Genomic DNA, 23,511 nt, shown 5'->3' with positions numbered 1-23,511 from the left:
CAGATTTTACGTGGCCTTCTGGCAATACTGTTCCGCATAGCCAGCTCACCGGCTTCTCTTCCCGGAGTGAACCCACCACCCTACACAGGTGGATACATTTTTTTATACATCCCAGTCATGCTTCACTCATTCACACCGGGGCTCCTGAATATCATGTCAACAATCATAATGAAGTGATAATTGGTACATGGATGGACAGCTCTGGGTCAAGCCCTGGTGACTCTACCTACATAAGCATCTCAGTATAGCCTCACAACAGATATAGGGTAGGTACAAGTATTGATCCCATTTTGCTGTTTGAGGGAATTGACATTTAGTAAAGGTAAACTTCTTAGCCAAGTTCACACAGCTCATAAATGGAGCTGTAATGAGTCCATGCTGACGCGGCTCCTAAGCTGAGCATTCAATAGAACTGGCTTCCCAGAGGCTGTTAGATTGTGAGTTTCTCCTTCTATGGTCAGGCTGCAACTCATTTTACTCCAAGTTTTCTTTTGCTGTCTCTGCTTTTGTTGTTGTTGTTTGTTTTTATTAACATCACCTGAGGATTGTTTTTTTCCTTTTTGTTTTTAGAGAGAGAGAGAGTGGAAGGGAGGAAAGGAAGGAAGAAGAGAGGGAGGAGGAGAGAAAGAGAGAGACACATCTATTGGTTGAACCTCTAACACAGGTACGTGTCCTTGACCCGAAATTGAGTCTGTGACCCTTCGGTGTGTGGGCTGACACTCTATCCACTGAGCAATAACATCCAGGGCTACTCTAAGTTTCCCATGATTAGGAAAGTAAAGATTTTTTATAGTCAAATTAAACTCTGTTCAATAACTCTGTATGGAGTACTTTTGTACAAGATAATTGGCTAAGTGGGTGGCTATTATCATAACATATTTATCAATCATTATGTAAATTCATTTATTCTCAGAGTTAAATATGCTATGGGTTTAACTCTCCCAGAGATTATGCATATGATTTACTGTCATAATACTATTTTCCTGAATTTTCTTACGTGCTTCTCCAAAACAGTTTTGTTTTGATATAGTTTACATAGAAATGTAAGTGTGTGATTTGGGAAAAATATAAAATAACAATCATGATTTGTCTATGCTGAGTTAAAATATGTTGCTGAGTCAATATAATTCATAAACTCTGATGCACCAGATGTAAGGCTTCTACTTTCATATACTATCATTTATTTTCTATTACTCTCAGGTAAAGATAGAATACCAAATTCAGGTGAATGGTCATTTGGGAAAGACTTGTTTTTCCCTAATAATGGTGATGGGGATTTTACCCTGGGATGCATAGAGGCACTGTTCCTATCCAAATAATTGTATTACACAATCATGCAGTGTCTCAGGAGCCAAAGTAGATGACACATTTGCCTGAATACCGACTGTTATCCACCTTATTTAAATGAATACAGAATGAAACAGGTGGTTTAACTAAGGAGAAATCTGTCCTGAGCATATAGATCATTTCTAATCACATACTCACTTGTCTCATAATGAATTGAGAGTGGGGAAAGCTGTAAGATGAGTATTAGAAAACAACTTTCCTTCAAAGGTTAATTAATTCAACAAATATTCATTCAGTGCCTACTCTTGCAACACACTTATTGGAGATAAAACACATTTTTTAAATGCAAAAGTGGTTTGATGATAGCTGTAAAAAATATAGAAACAAATGATATCCATTTAATTAAACATAATCCTCACAAGTACTATACATAAGGTTTTAACAATGCTGTGGAAGTACTAGTATATATCTGCAATAGACATTTATAACTGACAAATATGGATCTTAAAATACTTTCAAGAACAAATAGAAAACAACAATGTTGACTAACATCTTTATCAATTAAAATAATAGGAAAAAATCACTTTTCTCAAGATAGTCTAAACTATATACTAAAACCAGAAGTGTTTGAGGTAATTAATAGATATGAAAGTGGTATTGTAAAAGTCATTTTTGTAGCTCTCTTTGGATAAACTGGTTTTTTTTAAAAATATATATTTTATTGATTTTTTACAGAGAGGAAGGGAGAGAGATAGAGAGTTAGAAACATCGATGAGAGAGAAACATCGATCAGATGCCTTCTGCACATCTCCCACGGGAGATGTGCCCGCAACCCAGGTACATGCCCTTGACCGGAATCGAACCTGGGACCTTTCAGTCCACAGGCCGACGCTCTATCCACTGAGCCAAACCGGTTTTGTCTGGATAAACTGGTATTTATATAAACAAAGTTCTACTCCAAACTTCGTGTTACCTCATCTTATTCCATTAAGTGTGAGAATCATAGGTACAACAGGAAGCATGCTTACGTCATGTTAGTTATGTACAGCAGTGGCTCCCTGGGGCTAAAAGAAAGAATGTGGCGAACACCTAAGCCACAGGCCTCAGCAAGTGGGGCCTGCCTTGCCCCCTACCTCTGATAGCCTTGGCAATTCTGGTTACACTCAGAGACAATTTGTATCCTAACCATCCAGTTTCTGGGCCATTTTGTCTCAACAAGGGTATAAGCTTTCAGAAAATGGCATAAACTATAGCACATGGAACTAATTGTATTTGCTCTAAGATGTAGAAATCGATATGAAAAACTCCACAGTTCCTTTGGATTCGGTAGGAGATGGATAATAATACCTGGTAAAAGTTTATTTTAATTGCAAATTAGAGAAACCAAACTAAGCTAATGTGTGTATGAGGAGAGATGAGGTTGAAGAGGAGCAAGGAGCAACATTTCCTTCCAGGGGGACACCCTAGGACCCCAGAAAGAATGGGACCCTTTCTCTCCTGTCTGTGTGGCTTCCGTATTTTTCAGCAGCACGAGCCCACATCCACTGCTGTGCCCTGCACTCCGTAGACTAAAAGTTACTTCCTAACAATTCAAAGTTCTAGCAACCCCCAAAATAGGTCTACTTATCCTCAGCTAATTCAATACTAGTAATTGCAACTGGAACAATACTGCCCACTGGGATGAATACTTTTAAATTTGTGAAGACATTTTTGGTTGTCACAGTGATTTGGCTAAAAACCTAACCATGTGCGGGACAGTTGTGCACCACTGTGCCTGGAACCCACGTTTATTTTATACTGGCTTTATATTTTTGGCAGAAGTTAATTAATTTTCGCACAATGAATGAACTGCCCAGGAATACATACCATGTATTTGGAAAGGAATGCGGTGTGTTATTTTGTTCAGAGTTTATCAAGAGATGCAATGTCATGTCACCACCAGGAATCTGAGGGGCATACACAGCACACCTCCATCAATCTGCAGTTGTAGCTTTCGCATTTACTGTATCCTAAAATTTACACATTGAAATACATCAAACCTCAGAAAATGCTTTCCTATTATTTCCTTTTATTTCTCCTTTGTATTGCAATTAGGTCATGATACTTTTGAAATTATGAGTAAGTAGGTTATATTATCAAAGCATTTCTAAGAGAATTCTAAAGGGAGCTTTCTAAAAGATGGTTGCGAGTTATATTAGCAAAGCATTTTATAAAATAACTTTAAAGGAGGTTTTACAAAAATGATTTGCTAGGAAAGCAGATATTGGATCCAACAGGGCTGGCAATCTGGTTATTCCTTCCACATACCAGGGAGAGAGAATCTAATTAGCTCAGCATGGGTCAGATGCCTCGCCATGCTCCCTGTACAGGGTGTCCCAAAAAGTGTATACGCACTTTGAATGATTATAAAGTCAGTGTTTATTAATGTCCAGTTCATTTTCAAAATTCAAAAGAATCTACAGAAATGAATTCTTTTTTGTCAGTGCCTGTTTTCAAACTGATGACCATTCTGGTCCAGGCTCTGCTGATAACACGAAGCAATGGAATTATAAAAAACAAGAATTATTTCATTCAGAATTTGTATACCCTCAATTCGTTGACTGTTGCCAGTTTTGTACCGTAAACTTAATCTTTTATGTGTCCCCATAAAAAAAAAAAGTTTAGTGGCACTTTAGGATAAATTTCCTTTGTTCAAAGCTTAGTCTGGCTTCACCCATTATTTCAAATCAGTTAAACCTGAAAAGGAATGTAAATTAAGTGAGTTATAAGCGGTTAAAGTGTGTATACATTTTTCTGTGGCAACCTATCGTTATGGTTAAGTAGCCAGACTCGAGAAATTAAAACAAAGTTGCCCAGGTCCACCCTTAAGGGCAGTGCAGTCCATCCCCAGTGATGCAGGACAGATAGCCTATTACAGAATTTTTCCAATAACATTATAGGTTTGGCACAAGGATAGCCATAGATGACATAAATTAGGACACCTTCCCCAACCAGCACTTTCCCCATTTCAGCACGCCACCTTTGCTTTCCCCATTCCTTTTTCTTCACTAAGGTTAGGAGGTCCTTCCCTGTTCTCTGGTTACATAGGATCTCATGCCAGATTGCTCTATACAGGCCTTCTCATTCATTCAATTATTCACTCCTTCATTCATTTAATACTATTGCTAAGCATGTACTACATTCCATTCGTCAATCTAGATACTAGGAATAGATTGAACAAACAAGATCACTGTATCTATGAGATTATATATACTTTATAGGGAGAAAAAATAAACAGAAATCGTCTTTAAAGCTTATTTTGGAATGTGAAACTGCCACTACAAGAACCTGAGATGATGATATGACAGGGAATAACTGGGAGAAACTTCTTCCTTTATTGAAATGGGAAATATCCTACCCAATGGGGAAAAAATGTCCCTCTGGGGATCTGCTTACCTAGCAAATCTGATAAATATGTTTGTACGAAGCTAGAAACACTCACAAATGCTTTAATGCATTAGCTTTCCCCTGTAGTTCTCTATCACAGAATTAGAAGGGATTATTTGCAATTACCTACTTCAGCACCTTTATTATACATTTGAAGTAAATATTTTTACAAAAGGATTTAGTTTGTTGAATATATATATATATATATATATATATATATATATATATATACTAGTGGCCTGGTGCATGGATTTGTACACATTGAAAGGAAATTAATTAGAAGAAATATTCATGTGGTAATTACATTACTGCAAGCAAAAATTATGTCAAAATAGTATATATAATATAGTATTATAAAATTAAAACACATGTGCAATTGGTGCCAGCAAGAGCTTTATGTATATCGCACATGCACAAGTCAACATTTATTTTTAAATGGCCAGTGCGCATCTTATGTACCAGCCATTCAGTCGGTCGGACGGTCAATGAATAAATCGTGATGCGGTTCCCATTGAATGTCAACAAAAACAACCAAATTCACAATTGACAATGACAAATTGAAACACAAGCATGCAAGTGGTGTTAGAGAGAGCTTTATATGTATTGTGCATGCGTGAGTCAACATTTACTTTAAAACTAGTGCTCCGGTGCTTGAATTCGTGCACATTGAGAAGAAATATTTTAATATCACTATTTGCCCTTTCTCTATAATAGATGTGTTAACCAAATTCACAATCTACAATGACAGATGAAAACACACACATGCCATTGGCAGCAGTGAGAACTTTATATATATATATTGTACATGCGCAAGTCAACTTAGCCTTTTATATATATATATATAGAATAAACTTGCTTAATTAGACCTGCTTTCTGATGTAGCTAAACTTTTTCCAGCCCAGTCAAGCACCCCAACTTCTCTTTCAGGTAATTGTCAGCAACACAGCAGTAAATATCAACATGAAGCAGATTATTATTGTATATCACACAGGGAGAACAAAGGGTAAAATATTTAACCGCAGCAGTGTTTGATTATATTCTGCACAGTGAGAAAACCTGAAGTAATTAATTTTCAAGGTCCACCATTTCTTACTTCTTTTCAGTTGGGACAAGTTTCTAAGCTTTCTAAATCTCCATTTTCTGGCTAATGAAAAGAAAGTAGGATTCCACCGAGTTTCCTATCTCCCTTTTCCAGGACTTCTGTGAGGATCAAATGAGATGAGGCACGGGAAAATGCTTCACAGACATTTGGTTAAAGTGTAAAATGTTTGCACCTGCTATAAAGCAAGTCATGTTCCTGGGCTGAAGAAACTCCAAGGAGGCTAGTCGCTAGGGAGAGGAAGCCAGGCGTTGCTATGTGACATCATTACCTGGCACCCACAGCCACCATTTCTGCACTAGGCTGGGCTGTGGGCTGCATTATACACCATGGGGTCTTGGTAGCATCGGCTGCCATTGCTGGGATGTTGCTCCAGGGTGGTGGTGGGGCCCTGTGTCCCACTTGGGGGAAGCTTAGTGTTGCTCTGTGGGCACCAGGTCCGCAGTGCCGTTTCTTTGTAAATAGCCAGTATGCATCATGACAGCTCCTGCATTGAGCGTCTTCCCCCTGGTAGTGAGTGCACTACATAGCAACTGGTCAGACAGTCAGACACTTAGCATATTAGCCTTTTATATATATTAATTGCCAGAGCATGTCATATGTACAGGCTGGTTGGTTGGTCGGATGGTCGGACGTACATACAGTCGGTCACTTAGCCTTTTACATATATGATTTACTTGGCTAGCCATAGTCCTAAAAGTCATGATATTCTTTATGGATTCCAAAACTTTGGTTCTTTGGTTTATCAAGCTTAAAAAATAATCTCTCTGTGTGTGTATTACTGAATTAGAAAAATAAACTTTTTATTCAATTATAGCAGAGAAGCAATTTAAAAACAATTTTAAAATTTAAAATAAAGTGTAAAATTCATAATTGTCAACATACAGTTTTAGTTTTAGATATCAAGGATTTAATGTTGATATAGTTTGAGAAGCACTCTCTTAACCCAAATGAAAAAATTGAAAACATTTATTCACAAAGACATTTGCACCTCCATGTTCATTGCAGCATTATTCACAGTGGCCAAGACAAGGAAACAACTAAAGTGTCCTTTGATAGACAGTTGGATAAAAAGATGTGGTATATATACACAATGGAATACTACTCAGCCATAAAAAAAGATGAAATACTACCATTTGCAACAACATGGATGAATCTTGAGACTATCATCCTAAGTGAAATAAGTCAGAAAAAGAGTCAAATGATTTCACTTTTATGTGGGATATAAAATGAAAGCAACAAATAAACAAACATGAAAAAAGAATAAACAAAACCTCATAGAAACGAACAAAAGTATGGTGGCCAGAGAGAAGAGAGGTGGGAGATAGTTAAGGGTTAAGGGGTCAAATATATGGTGATGAAAAAAGACGTGAGTTTGAGTGGTGGGCACTCTATGCAATATACAGAGTATGTGAAACCTATATAATTTTATTAACCAATGTCACCCCAATAAATTCAAATAAAAACCAAACCAAAACAAAAAAGACAGAAATTAAAGACAATTCAGAAATATCCTTTCTAGGTGGTAGAGATATTAAAGACTCTAATATCACATAGCTTGCTTTCTATTTCCCCAACACTCTGAGATGATGCCTAATGATGCCAAACAATCTCTTCCTCTGAGTAATCTGAAATTGAGCTGAACTAGGATTACTGCCACTAGTTCCTGAAACCAAACAGCAAAGATATAGAAAATGCAAGGAAATTTCCTCTAGGCCAGTGGTTCTCAACCTTCCTAATGCCGCGACCCTTTAATACAGTTCCTCATGTTGTGGTGAACCCCAATTTCATTGTTACAAATTGAACATAATTAAAGCATAGTGATTAATCACAAAAACAATATGTAATTATGTATGTGTTTTCTGATGGTCTTAGACGACCCCTGTAAAAGGGTCGTTCCACCTCCAAAGGGGTCGCGACCCACAGGTTGAGAACCGCTGCTAAGCTGTGCTATGTATAGAACTCAAAGTCAATTGCACCATGGAAAGTTTGCAGTAAGATTTTGGTTACATACCCTATGTGTTAAAAGTTGACTCCAGAAATCCAAAAGAGAAATTTCCCCACCTGACCCAAAGATGAAGTCTTTTACCATAATTACAGGGTAGTGTAGAACCTATAAAAGCCTGGAAATGTGTTGTTAATTTTTAGTCATAGGAACTATGTAGTACTTCATCATTTAACTCATGTTTTTTAGTCAGTGTTGGGCCAGGTAACATAAAAATAATAATAAAAAGAGATAAAATATACTTTTTCTTCTATTACAGCATGTTGGTCAAGTATCAAATATTACTTAATATACAAGGTTATAATAAATATTGAACATGTCAGAGATCTAGTAGGAAAAATTAGGTATGTACAACATAAAACACAATCTATAATCCTCAATGTTTCCACATATATGTTTATATTTTATATAGTTCAGATAAAATAAAATAAATTCAGTTCCACACTACATATACATATATGATCTAAAAAAAGACATCGCATAATCACCAGAGTTGCAGTTGCTAGGAAAAAGCATCTTAATAGGTAAACATAGCCTTACCATATGATCCAGAAGTAGTGCTCCTAGGTATTCCCAACAAATTTTAAAACTAATGTCCTTCCTTACACATGCATGCAAATGTTTATAACACTTCTTTTCATAATTACTAATAACTGAAACAACCAAGATCTCCTCCAATAAGTGAAAGAATAAGCAAACTGAGTAACATCATAAAATGAAATTCCATTCAGCAATAAAAAGGAATAAACTCCTAAGCCAAACAAAGCTATAAAAAAAGATAAAGTTGTTTTAAATAAACCCTATTAATAACAGAGTCAATTTTTCTCTCCTTTCACAAAGATTTAGAAAACACAAAATAGTAAGCTAGATAGATAAAAAGAAAATCACAAATAGATCTATCATAGTAAAACTGAAGAACACTAAAGACACTAAACACTGCATCTTTAAAGAGAAAAGAGGCACTATCTCTACAAAATGACATTTGGACTAAGATCAGATTTGTCACTGATAACACTGGAAGCCAGGAGATACTGAAATAATACCTTCAATATTCTAAGAAAAAATACCTATTCATCTAGTGTTGTATACCCAGAAAAAAATATCTCAAACATGAGGGTGAAATAAAGATATTTTAAAGAAATACCTTAAAAACCAAGATAACCTAGTTTACCACCACCTCGTGTACATCAGACAACAGGAAAGTGGGTTCTGGAATAAAGAAAAATCATGAAGTAAGGTAGCATAGGTAAATCTAAATGTACTATAACTTATAGTAAATATAAATAAGCTAAATGTGTTATACCCAAATGGATTTCTAAAATCTATCTCTGAACTGTTTGCAAGTGATAAATGTAAAACTTAACTATACAAAGATGTTAAAAATAAAAGCATGAAAGAAATACATGTCAGAAATATTAACTAAAATAAAGCTGGGTAATAGTAGAGTGATATTAGTTAAGGCTGATGTAGCTATGTTAAAATCAGAAAAATAAAGTTAGCACAGAAATTATTACTAGAGACAAAGAGGGTCTTTACAATAATAAAGAGCTCAATTCGCCAGGAAAATATAACAATTTTAAATCTATATGTATCTGAAACATAGTCTCAAACATATAAGGCAAAAGTGGAGAGATCTGCAAGAACACCATCATAAAATAAATTTTAACATATCTCTTTCATAATTTATAACAAAAATAGACAGATATGGAAGATAAAAGCAATATAAATAATAAACTTCATCTACTAGAACTTAGAACTTAGTCTTAACAAGGAAAAAAAATATACATTATTATCAAGGAGGTTCAGAACATCTAGGAATAATGAGTTTATATACTGCCACTGAAGCAATTTTCACCAAGCCTCAAAAGACTGGTATCACACAGACCATTTTCTCCACTACATACAATTTAGTTAGGAATGTATTGTGAAATTAAGTGTGCAAAGTATATTGGCAAAATCAGAAACAACTGTCTCTTCCTGGGACTAAGTATTAGCCAAGAACTTAAGAGTCCTCTCAGCAAAGAAGCAGAAATGTATTTTAGAGAAGTACATATAAAATATTACAGAGGAAAGAAAGGAACCCGCGTGAACAAGAAGTGAATTATTCACTGAATTACGGTAGAATGTGCATGTATGTGATATATACACACACACACATTTAGAAATAGAAGATGATAGATGACGATAGATAGATAGATACATTTATTTACAGGGGTGAGGTAAAGTAGGTTTGCAGTTGCTCATATGGAAAAAGACATGCATATTATGATTATTACAATAGCTTTATTAACTCACAAGAATGTCACAATGGCACAGTGTACTTAGTTACCACCTCATAACTGGCACAGAGTTCTTTATAAACCTACCTTTGCCTACCCGTGTGTGTATTGAGCAATCTCACTATCATGTTGTATCACATTGAAGAGTATGGATTATAAAGTAAGCAACAGGAAATTAACAAAGACCTTTATGCAGGTGAGGGACCACATTTTATTATCTTATTGTAAAAGGGAAATCTGGAAGTGTGGAATGTAGATTGCTGATCAAATAGGCTAAAGAGAGGTAGACCAGTTGGATAGTGTCAGGAAGCTGGCTGGTTTCTCAGAAGGAAGAATGCCCTTTGAGGAACCATGAACAGGTCTTGTTTCTTAGACTCCCCCATTTTTGCAAATTGCATCTTTGAGAGATCATCACTAGCTATTGTTATCACCAGCCATCTTCAGTTAGATTTTGTGCCCCCCTGCCCACTTTGATCTATGCATACCTGCACTACCTTACTCTTAGTTCATATATAAGCTCTCATGATTAGGTAATTTTTACTGAAAGACTAACGATAGCAAGAATAAAATAATTACAAAGCCATCAGACCAACAACTGAGATTTATAGGTCACAAACTAACTAAGTCCACTAGCTATAATGCACATTTCAGAATGCAAGCATCCTGGCCTATCTTTCTTGAGATTCCCTTCAGGCCTGCTCTCTACCTGGTTAGGTTTCGCACTCTGTTCTCATACTGTCCTTAGGCCGCCTTACAGAGGCAGAGCTGTTAAATTCCCAGAGGCAGAGAATATTTTTGACTATGAAAAATCTGATCAAACTGTCAAAAATACAGAAAATCATCTAAGAAAATTGTCAAACATAATTCAGGATCCTGGGACAGTGTAATGCAAAGACTTCAGAAAACTAAAATGTATCATTATTTTTGCTAAATAATATGTAGTTTCCTTTCCCCCAATTTAGTCATAATTAATCAGTGAATACTATCATGTCTGGTTTCCAGAAACCATCTTCCCGTCATTTGTTAGGGTAACCGAAAGCGTTTCTAAAAATCTCCAAATCAGTCCGTCTTTCTCCCATCTCCATTCTTCCCCAAGTTACCCTGAGATGACTTAGAATTAGAAAGAGAATGTGTCAATCCCTCCACAGTGATTCTGACCCCATTCCTCAGCCTAGGGCCCAACTGCAACTTCACATTAGAATTCACGACAATATGGCCAGCATCACTGCAAACAAAATTAAAATAAAAGCATGCTCCTTGAAATAAGAGAACATTTTACAAAAATTCAGCCTAGAGAAGATGAGAAACTGATCTAGGGTTTTAACAAAAGGTGTGGTGGGAAGAACTCAGACTCTGCAGTCCGATGGGGTTGCTGATCAATTAGATGAGTAGGATGAGCCAATGGGTAAATAGAGAAGTATCCCAGGAGCTCCAGCTTGGGAACGGAAGTGAATGGTGATATGCTAAACAAACAAAATGCCATAGTGGATCACAGGTATTGTCCTGTAAAATTTAGACACTGGGTTATTTAAAATCAAAGAAAAGGACAGAATATTATTTAAGTCAGAAGTTCCTTTGAGGTATGAGTATAATATTGATTCTGTTTATTTTTGTGTTTACTTGGAGTCATTCTTTTTCAATGAAGCTTTAAACTGCTGTGAACTTTCCCAGATTTTAGTTGATGTTTCTCCTATATACCTTTATTCATCTGTACTCCAGTACTGTTCAGCAGAAAACAAGCAGTGGGAAAAGTCACATTTCAGTCTTTGGGATTCTGATTGCACTGTGCATGTGGACAACACTAAAGTTCCATGCTACAGCTTTGAATGAGCCTGGAGTTTAAAATAAAATGGGCAGTGCATCTCATTAAACATCAGGGACACAAAAAAGACACAAAATTACACTCTGGATACTTTCACAAATAATTTTGCAATTGTACAAGTCTACAAAATCAATTTGAAGTATAGCATTAACTAATTGTTTGAGCTAGCATATCATCACTTAGAATTAAATTTTTAGCATGTCAGAATAATATCTTTCCAAATGTTTCTGAAATTTATTTCAGGGGTGTATAAATGTGAAACATGTTGAAACAAACACAAAAGCATTACTAGCTGCAAATGATAAATACTTTAAGGCAGTTGTGTTTTTATTATGTATTCAGAGCTATTTCTGTTTTAGGAAACAAGTGAAATACACACTCATATATAGGTAGCAACATATTAGTATTTATAAAATGAAAGGTTTGTATAGTAATTGGACTCAGAAGCAAATGAAAAATCCTCAATTTCACTTGCCACATGCCAAAAAATATGTTCAACCTAATCCAGCTCTATATTCACATCCATAATTACAAAATGCTTATAATTTCTCCTACGAAGGCAAAGGCTTTAATAATGAGAATCTTTATCATTAAGACACAACACTGTGTGTGGAACTGCTTTCTCTTCGAACCATGACTCAAGCATGAACTTTAAAAAAACCCGATGAGACGAAATAAAATATTTAAAATCGAACTGCCTGTGCTGCTTACAGCAATCAAATGATCGAACCATTGGTTTTACAAAGTGGATCTGAAAAAAAAGTGAAGATGCTGATTATAATGAGCTCATTTAATTTTAGTTTTCCAAAAAATAATGTCTCCACACCAGACAAAATAATAGGCATCAGAAACATAGAGATACAGAAATTCAGTGATCCATCTCCACAAAGGCCAAATGCGAGAACAGTAAGATGAGTAAGGATGATTTAAGACAGACTGTCTTAGAACAAGTGAAGGCTCAGATAGTATGAGGTCTAAATAGCTGTCTCTTACTCTAGGAGTGCAGGGTTGTCATTCTGTGGCACACAGGTTTACAGGTTATGCAGCTATTATATGCAATGGAAGCCATGCACAGAACATAGACATACACACAGCATGTCAAGCTTCCTAAACTTGGCAGCCCTTGACAAATTAAAGTAAATGCACACAGAGGTATAAGCTGTTCAGAAGCGATGTGAAATATTGGGTCATGGCCGCTGAGACATTATGAGAAGATCTTCATAATCTTTAAATATATATCTACTTAAAACCACTAATTCTTTATCAAAGTATTTAAGTATAGTGGGGAGGGGGGAAGTATTTTGAGGATAGGAATTAGGTTAAGACACAGGTCTATTTGTTAGAGCAGGGCCACAAATCTGCCTCTAGGCTTTTTAGCAACTAAGGCAAAGGAGGAAATGCAATCAGCTTTATGATGAAAATGACTCATAAGATTAAATACCAAACCAGTTTCTGAGAAGTCTAACTAATTCTGGTACTCAGACTAGGTAAAATTTCTCCCTCATGCGTCTCATGTTGAGAGGAAGGTAGAAACCCAGACTAAAATCCAGTACGTCTTAAGTAAGCAATTTCTTTCCTTGAATCAGTTAGCTTCTCCTGCTGATTTGGAGTTTTAAAAGCCCCATATCCTCTGAGTAGATGCAGACTTGTGAAATGGCAATGATAACATTACTTTCCCGTTCGTGACATTGATTTATTATATCATATTTCACAAAAACATTTCTTGCTCATGGCAGCTGAATTGGATGTTTCTACCCAAGAAATAATCAAAGGCTCTTTTATCTTAGGTATATAATATGTATTTTTCTAGCCAGTCTATTAAAAATGATGGGAGTTTAAAACCCAAATGTGAAAAGAAGTTAGATGATGACAATGTGGGGGTTAGTAATTGAAGCATTACATGCCTTCAGAAAAGAAGAATATAGGAGGCGCTGGGCTCTTACAGATTTAAGGTTTGCATTTTTAACTATTTAGGAATAACCAGGACGTTTAAGACTCACAGCCATTAATAACTCAGCTGATACACTGACAAAGCAGATGTGCTTATGAAAGCACTAACAGTTTATGTCATCCTGATCCATCACCCAGATGCCAAAGCTCAAATCAGCTTGATTACATTCTCTTCTCCATGTCACATAAGCAGTCACTGTGGAGAATGACAGAAACTGTGTCTCTTTGAGAGTCCTCCAGGAAAATGCCAAAACCTAGTTCTGATGGTCAAAGGGAAGAGATGTAAGAAAGGGACAGCTCTTAGGGAGAAAAGATGTGCTATCAGATAAATCATACCATTTAGTTAGGCTCTTAAATGTTGAGACTTGCAAAAGTTTTGAAAAGCGTTCCTCAAAAAAAATGTATCATTCAATATTGACCCTATTATGAATATAAGAGAAATGTCTCTCCAAAATAGTATTAAGTTATCTGTATATCATCATTTGCAATTCTTGGTATAAATAACACTTGGATAAAGTGACATATAAATTACATCAAGATTCAAAACTAAATTTATGTTACAATTACATTTAATTCTGTTAAGTTTTAAAAACTGTCATTGAGAATTTTAGTTTTATTATGTTATTTATTTCCAGATTTGAGGGATATCGTATAAGCTAAGCATTTAATAAATTTAGTGGAAGTACAAGCACTCAGAACTTTTTTTTTTTTAAATTTAAGACCAATACTTAATGTACTCCATGCTGACTGTCAAAGCCAGCTTGGAGGTTAAATCTAATTTATGGGCCCAACAAAATCAAAATTATTTGCAGTGACCTGAGAGGCAGAATAATGAGGAAAACGGGAAGAGTTAGACAAAATGCATAGTGTTTCTTTTAAAAGATTGGGAGGCGGTTATAAAACTGTTATACAATGGCCTAAATTCATGATTTATCTATTGCTTTCTCTTAGGTTTTATTTTACAAATATCAACCAGTAGTAATGTTGCCCAAAACAAGTGATTAAGAATGAACATCTTATTTATAAAAAAAAAGGTGGAGTGTGAACACTTATTCTGTGACAAGACTAAATGCTATGACTATAGTTCAAAAGCCTTTAGTTGTCATTGAAACTTCTACTATCAGAAGTTCTACGAACTTCCTGGCGTTCTGGCCTGTATACTGCATAGGAACACAGTATTTGGAAATAGAGTGCATAGATTTGTGTCCTTAGTCCATTATTTACCGACCTCGTAAGCCTAGACATTCCACTTGATTTTTCCGGGTCTCCATTTTGGTACTCATAAGATGAGAACATAATGAGTCATCAGATAAACCTATTCTGATGTTTAAACAAGGCAACGTTTGGGAAATCAAAAGAGCTATTTGAACTTTATCAATCTGAACACGATTTCCTACCAGAAGGGCACAAAAGCGGTCATTCTCAAAACAGTACTTAGAGCCCAAGACTCTCAGACCTGGAAGACAGAGATCAGCTAGCCCTGTGGTGTTTACCGCGTTCTTCACTCTTACAGTTCTAGGCAGCTTCCTGGGGTCAACTACAGGGGTCAAGGGGAAGTAGACTGGATAGAGCTCCCAATCTCTTTTACCCCAAACAGAGCTGTTCCCCTTTTATTGGTTTTAGATCATTGTGGTTGATTAGAAAACATTTTTTGAACAAATCCTTCACCTGTGGCGGCTAAAAATGATTACAACAAAACCTACGAATCAAATTCAATTCCCACCCTGCAGTACCACTATCTTCTGAGAAACCAAAGGCAAAGAAGAATTGTGACACATGCCCAAGGTGTCAGCTCCCAGTGACAGCAAAGCCAGGGTTTGTACTTCAACCTGATCAGTGCCCTTTCCACTACACAAATCAATCTCCTTAAAGGTTACAAGCTGTTAGATTTGGGGTGAGAGCTTTGGTACTTCGGGGTGCCTGTGACTCCTGACTTCTGCTGAACTTCATTTTGGTGTGGGGTGATTGTTTCCATGACTATCTAAGGCTGAAGCTTGAGCTCTTGTTTCACAGATGGAGATCACCATGGCAATTGAAGCCTTTCTGGCTGGATAATGAGAGCCCTTCTTTTTGAAGGTTTCTGATGTCACCTTGGCATAGAGCACTCTAGATAACCTATTTAATACCAACAAAGCAATACAAATGTTCCATAATACAACAAGGGCTCACAGTATTTTTCAGAGTCAAGCTACAAAAACATTGTTTAGGAGCATCAAGAAAGTTCTCAAGACAGGGTGTGATTTTTTTTAGTATGTAGGGTACAAGTCTGCACTTCTCTTGAAGGGGTAGATGGTGATCCCTAAATTTGCTCATTCTGTGGTTAGTTAGACGTCTGTAGTGAGTTTTATTAGGTTATAAGATCATCTCATGCTTCTAAGCATTTGTTAAGGAAAGGAAGACAATAAATAAAAACTTAGATGTCAGTATATTAAAATCTACACTTATATAAAATGAAGGAGTTTACTTTTTGGTCACATAGAGATTAGAAGCTAAGAATTTTATTACAAATCAAGCACAATTCTCAACAATTAAATTTACAAGCTTTTATTTTGACACAAACTTTTATTCATTGATACAACTGACCTATTTAAATGTATATACTCAAAAACTTCACAGAGATTTGACAAAAGTACATGGTCATTTTCCTTAGTAACTTAGAGTTATAAGCTCTGCCAAATCGTATTTTAGCTGAAATTCCAATACAGTAGGGGAAACACTAAATATCCTATAAAAGGAATGTCCCTAAAGACACCTGCTGATTTATTATTGTCTTATAGCATTAAGCCACTTGTACAGCTGTGATTTTGAGTCCATAAATCTTAAAATATCCTTTTTAAATGGACCTTCAAAATTTGATGTATTTTCAACTGGTAAAGTCCGGAGATCAGCAAAGCTATAATAGCCAGCATGGAGACTGGAATATATTCTTAGTGATGACAGCAGGACACTAAAGATTTCTAAAATAGTAATTTGCACAACTTCCCTCAAAAGTATTTTTCTTAATTCTTTTACCACTCATATAAAAAAATGTTAACTCACTGCTCCTAACCATATTAAAAACAAACAAACAAAAAAGAAAACCAACATTTCACTACTGTTACTTGCAATGTATTTCAACTTTAGCAAAACAAACCCATATTTTGCATATAAATAAATCAGGTTAAGTGTTGCTAAATCTTCATGACTCGTTCCTGTTACCAAAAGAGAATTGGAACTCGGCCTGGATGGAGAGATGTTATAATCTCTCCATCCTCTAGACGTGAAAGAAGTCAAATAATTGTATTCGCAAATATGTTTCCCTATTCTAAGCCATGAAATGAATATAAAAGGCAGATTGCTAAAAATATGACATTTGTTAGAGAGCACTATTTTTCACTATGGAATGACTAACAAAAAATACCACCTACTTATACTCATCACAAAGCCTCCTACGCTGCAGTAAGCCTGACTTTCCTGAGCTGAGTGTCTTATTGATTAAACAAAAAACATTTTTAGAATTCTTCTAGGCACCAACTCTCTTACTTGATTAAAATTGTAGATGAATGTACTACAAGATTTAGTTTAAGACCTCAGCAGTTTTGAACCAACCACTTGTTTAAAGACCTGTGCAATTTTATTTTTGCTAGATTATTTCTTGCCCATGCAATACTTCCTTAATGACCTAATTGTGTTATTCAGGGAAGCTTTTACCTCGCTATCTAGGACGTGTTTCAAATTCTTTATAGATGAAATTTTATTTAAATTAAAGAGATAAAATTAAGCAACAGTGACTGAACTGCATTTAATTAACTCTAACAAGTACAATCATATTTATTGAAATGTTTTGTGCATCTCAGGATTAACTATGTAGTTTATGATTTTTGCACCTTTAAAAATGATAACTAAGAACACATTTCAGAAGCATATTGTTTATGCTCTGCAAGTAATAAAAACATTTCATTTTTTAAACTTCTAGCCAGGGATCCTATTAAGGTAACAATCCTGACAAATAATAAATAAGAGCTGGGGTCAAATAAGACTGCAAAAATTATACTATACCATTTTTTGTTTTATGTTTTTTTATCTCTAAGAAAATTACAATTACCTATAAATAGTGCTTAGCATCTGAGAGCATAATTTCTTGATTTCCAAATTAATATAAGTAAATTAAAACTTGTATTTCAAAAGTTCAGTAAAGGACTCACTAGAGTTATGTGTATTATTTAAGTATAACCATTTACTCAGTCTACTACCTCATAAATAAATGTTACCAAAAGCAAATTTACAAGTATTAGCTCTGAACATTAGCAGCATTCTCTGTTCCAAGGCATAACATATGTTGTTTAAATGAGGGCAACTACACAGAAAAAAAAAAAAAAAGCTAAAGTAATTATTTTAAATATCAACCCCTAAAAGTTCTCAATAACTCAGAGATATTCCAGGATAAAGCATGTTTTCTCTAATGTCAATATTCATTAATACCCACATTACCAAAGCAATAACCCATATTTTGGGTTGTTTGATGTTATTTCTTCTTTAAAACATACACCAGGGCAAAATCCAGAGTAAAGCTTATACATTTATTGGAGAAAGAGAGGAAAGAGATCAAAGGGAAAAGAACAGACTGAAATTCTTTGGATGAGAACTCTCCCTTTTCAACACTGATCAGTTTCATCAGCAAAGAAGATGAAACAGGTGTACCTTCATTAGCAAGTCTTCTACACATAACTATATTTTCATTTTCCACCAGTAAATATTTTGATATGCAAAGTATATTTGGTTTCATAGTAAGGACACCAATGGCTTAACCCTTCATTATTGAAGCTTATTTTTAGTTTAAAAACGTGCAAAAGTCAGCACTATTTACTGAACACAATTTTTCAAAAAAAAAACAATGTCCACACATACAGCGTAGCAATATATATACTTCTGTTACAATCTGCTAAAGAGAAAATAACTTACCAAAAATATAAAGAATTAGCTGAATACTTCTTTCCTAAAACCTAAGGTAAGCAACTTTACCTAATGATAGGAATGACCTAAAACTAAGCCTAGTGGTATTATTATGTACATTTATTTATTTCTCAAACCCCAGTGAATATTTTCATGCTATTTACATGAAAAAGTTCTTATGTGGATGTGCCTTAATGTAAGCATCCCTGGACCACAGCAAGGAAAGTCAACAAGTAAATAATGTCAAAAATAAGTAGCCCAACTTTCTTCTCTCTCTCCGCTCCCCTCTCCACTGACCACCATGAGGGTGTCTTCAGCAGGAAGCCACAAGAAAATAACTTCCAGGAGAACTGTCTACAAAACCCAAGCCAATGGATTCTGCTGGTAAGAGGAAATCCAGACAACATATTCCACACGTAGTGTGCCCACCTCTACAGAGTGCACATAGTAAGGTGTTTCAAACCCCTGTGTTCCAGAAATGCAGACGAACCTGACAACACAAATGTATTTCACAAACTGGAAGATCTCTCTCTCTCTCTCTCTCTCTCTCTCTCTCTCTCTCTCTCTCTCTCTCTCTCATAAAGCTTGACTACTTTTCCTTTCTTGCCAGTTTTGACTCACAACAGTGGTTTGTCCCTGACATAATTATTCAGCAACCTCAATAGATCTTCGCCTCTAACATCCTTCATTTCTTCCCAGTGGGTCATTGCCAATACACTCCCTCACGCAAAAGCCCTTTCCGTTTCGACCCTTTGCTGCTCCTCCACAAAGTGTAGCACAGTCTGGCTGTGAGAGTCTGAACTGATAAGTAGTTTCGAGGTTAAGCTGGGATCTTCTACTAAAGTGGACAGAAGTTTCCACAGTGGGTTTGCTCTTCCGCTGATTTAAACAATTTAAGTGGTGCCAGGGTTCAGTGGGGACCAAACTAGTATCGTAGGAAACATGGGATATGAGGGGAAATGATTACCCTTAATCACTTTTCCCTTTGATTTCTCATGAGAAAAAAACTTTCCTCTGTGCCATACCTCTACATATAACAAAAATAATAATAATCTGGAGACTTCGCCTCTGCATGACATACGTCATGAAAGGCATCCCTGTGTTCTTTGCATCTCAAATAAATCCTAGCCAGTGACCAGGATGCTTGGGAAAGGCAGCAAGGGATCCTTTCAAACACAAATGCCATGTGTCCAATCTCAGTGTAGGACAGAGATAACAGGAGATCTCTATTCCAGGCCAACCAAGGTCTACTGACTATGACCTTGGCCATAACATTCTGTTCGGCCATAACAGAAACTTGTTCCCCAACTTTAACCGGAGCAGCAAAGAGATGCCTCATCCCTACTTATCTTTCCCCAACAAACCCAGAATCTCAACGGAAGTGGTATCAGTTCTGATCCCGCTCCCCCTCCCCACCTTCATCTACATCAGCCCAGCCACAGACCACCTTTCCTGGCCCCTTCTTCCTTCAGGCAGTTAGAGCACCAGGAGAGTCAGGCTCCTGGGCTGGGCTTGTTGGTGGAACAGAGCCCTCTGCCCCCTACAGGGAATTTCTCTAACCCTCTCTGCTTACTGGGCACAGTCATTCCTCTGACATTTCCTGGGAAAACCTCTCCCAGTCAAGTTTCCCCAGGGGGCAGGAGTGACTGAACCCCTCACCGGAACAAAGATCATCTGAATTGAATCTCTAGTAAAAGTAAATAAACAACCCTTTTAAGCAACAGAGTAGAGGGTAGAAAATGCCTATCGATAGGAAGGGCGAAGAATAAAAAGAAAGGAGCTTCCCTTCCCAGCTTTTTCATTTCCAGTGAGCGGGACATTTAAATTTTTTAGTGGCTTGTTGATTTTTTTTTTTAATTTTAGGTTTTGGGGGGTTTTTTACTTGTTGTTTTTTGTGTTTTTTTTTTTTTTTAAACCAGCACCGCAGGCAGCAGTGCCCATGGGCTGAGGGGTAAACTGTCAGCCTGATGCTCCTGCCGGCCAGCCCCTCACAGCGGAGCAGGGACCGGGGAGCGAGAGGGCGCCCTGGGGGTGCCGGCGGAGAGGCGGGGGCTCAGAGCTGGTGCAGGACAGCGCGTTCCCAGGGCTCATGGGGAAGGGTCGCTGGGACCCTCCCCAGGTGACGTCCCCAGCTTGCAGCCCAGCCCAGCTCTAGCCTCCAGGCCCCCACCGCACACGCACACCCCACCGCCCTTCCCAGACCCGCTCCGGAGCCGGGGTGTAGGGACAGGCGCACCGCTGGGTGAGCGGAACCGCTCCAGCCCCCCACTTGCTGCTGGTCTCCCACCGCCCACTCCCCGCAGGGAACAGGAGTTCGCGCCCGCCCGGGGCACTGCGACCCTGGGGAGCAGGTCTCACTGAGAGTAGGGATATGAAGTGCCCCGGACCCACGAGCGGAAATAGGCTGTCCCCGCGCGGGCGGGGCGGAGGCGCGGGAGCTGGGAGCGCAGGCAAAGTGGCCGCAGCTCCGCAACTTTGCTGGGCAGCCAGGGGGCAGGGACAGTGCTGCCACCGCAGCCCCCCCAGCGATCGCCAGAACTGGGTGCTGGTCTGGCACCCCAAGAGCTCCTGCAACCCAGCCGGAGGGGGACAGGGCGGGGAGCGCAGCCCCAGGGCACAAGCCGAGCCCCAGAAATCCGCCCTCCGCGCGTCCTCCTCGGTGGCGCCACTGCGAGGGGGGCGCCCGCACTCGGGGCAGCCTCACCCCCAAAGCCCACTCGCCGTCCGCAGGGGCCACCAACTATTCTAGCAGCCGCGGGAGGAAGAGGCAGTGGAAACAGAGAGAGAGGAGAGCGAGAGCCGGCGGCGCCCGAGGGGAAGGCAGGACGCCCGCCCGCCCCGAGGACCACGTACCTTGAGCTCCTCAATGTCCAGGTTTGTTGATCTGTCCATGGAGCGCAACTAGAGGAAGCGGGGAGGACCCGGGCCGGCGGGGCCCAGAAACAATCTAGTCTTTCAGTTTCCAGCCTAAACTCAGCTTTATCCTCCTCCAAGCCCCGGCAGCCCCCCTCAGTCTCATCCTCCGTGATCGCGCCGCCTCCACCCGGTTAAAAAATAATCAACAACAAATGAATAAATAACAATTAGAATGCACTTTGTTTCACTTCCTCGAAGAAGATTTTGGTGGGCGGGTGGTCTTGACCGCGGTGCGACCCAGCACAGTCGGATCCGGCAAGGGGGAGACCTCCACTCTGTTGGGAGATGATTTCCTCTCCCGCAGTCAGCTCAGAAACCAGCGAACTGCTGCTGCGTCCCCAGAAAAAGAGCTGCTTCCCCGGACAGCATCCTGCGGCAAACGGCAAGCAAATGTGTTTAAAGTGCAGGGAAGAGTCTGTGATGAAAGCCTTCCTCCCTCCGCCAGGCTTCCTCCAGGTCGCTGGTTCCGCACCCGGGAGTCCCGAGCCCGAGCGTTAGCAGCGATCAATGTCCCCGGCGCGATCACCACATCCCCGAAGAAGTCCTGCCCAGACCTCGCAAATGTCGTGCCGCTAAGAGGTGTTCCCTCCGTGGAGAAAAGATCCTAAAGTCTGGGGGGGATGTTCCCCTTGGAAGGTTATGCTCTAAGAGTTGGGAGAATAGGAGGTGGCTCCCAGGGAGGAGAGGGAAGGGAGAGAGAGAGAGGGAGAGAGAAATTGTCCTCCCTGCTTCGCTGTTTTACTGGCCTTCGCCACCAGGTGACTGACTGCACTTCTCTCTTCCCACAGCCGGCGCGAAGGGGATTGCTCTCCTCTGTCAAAAGCCACATCTCCTCTCCAAACACCGAGCTGCTGGGTCTTAGAGACTGCCCTCTGCCCGGGATCCACTGGCAAGCATTTTCATTCCTGTCACATGCGGCCTCATCTTATTCTCACAGATCTGGGAGGAACATGTGTGTGTGTGTGCCTCTCACACAATGGATTCCCTTCCCATCTCCTTGGCTTGCAGTGTCAAGGGATTTTTTGGTTTTAACTTAAGACTTTTCAGGAAAGTGACACATAGAAATAGCAAAGGAAATGTCTTGCAGTGATGCTTCTTATGGGCAAGCAATCTTCTTTGGGGGGGAAATTTTTCTTTAAATAGATGGTGACTCTTCAGTGCACTTAACTTGTAGGGTGTGCATTTGGGGAAAGGGCTCATTTTCTTCATTTAATGCCTACGTGTAAGAGCTTGTCTTCTGAAGGGATTTAAACGGTTTCCTTTTATTTTGTTATGGCACATAAGCGAGTGAGACATAAAAATGTTTCTCGAGTCAGAAAATGAGCTGAGTAAATTGTTGAATTTGTTAAAAAATATATATCTTTTTTTTTCCAGGTGTAGATGTTTACCATCAGTCTCTGGCCTTCCTCTCTAAATTCATCTTTGCCTTCCTCCCTGCCTGTGACCCAGCCACAGAATCTATCCCCCCCCCCTCCACACCTGCCTTTGCTTCTGCCACTGACTCTTGTCCCTCCATCAAGACAGCTCTCTATCTCTCCTCGAAAGTTTAACCCCTAAAGGCATCTCTTCAGAGAGTATTTTCCTCATGTGAGTCCCTCAGATATTTTCCTGCTCTGTCCTCTCTTCATGGCAGTCAATTCACTTTATCACTGTTTAATGTATGCACCTGTTATGCTTGTTGGTCTAATTCTTCCCGTCACTATAAGCTCCGGAAGGCAAATTCTGTACCTTTCTAATTCAGCAATATATCCAAGAGTCTAGTACATAACAAGCACACCAATATGCTTGGAATGGA

The 23,511-nt window shown here is 38.6% G+C and overlaps 1 protein-coding gene across 2 annotated transcripts in view; it reads right to left on the bottom strand.

Moving 5' to 3' along the window:
* The window catches only part of SGCZ (sarcoglycan zeta), a 644,756-nt gene extending 622,276 nt beyond the window's left edge, over window positions 1–22,480 (bottom strand). For both annotated transcript variants that reach the window (XM_081085121.1, XM_081085122.1), the window contains exon 1: window positions 21,654–22,480. In XM_081085121.1, coding sequence (XP_080941247.1) covers window positions 21,654–21,692 — 39 coding nt within the window. In that variant the 5' untranslated portion in view covers window positions 21,693–22,480. The remainder of the gene's footprint in view (window positions 1–21,653) is intronic.
* Window positions 22,481–23,511: the final 1,031 nt, after the last annotated feature.

Source organism: Myotis nattereri, assembly GCF_964212035.1.
Source record: "Myotis nattereri genome assembly, chromosome: 2".
Classification (NCBI taxonomy): Eukaryota; Metazoa; Chordata; class Mammalia; order Chiroptera; family Vespertilionidae; genus Myotis; species Myotis nattereri.
This window is presented reverse-complemented; position numbering and strand designations above follow the sequence as displayed.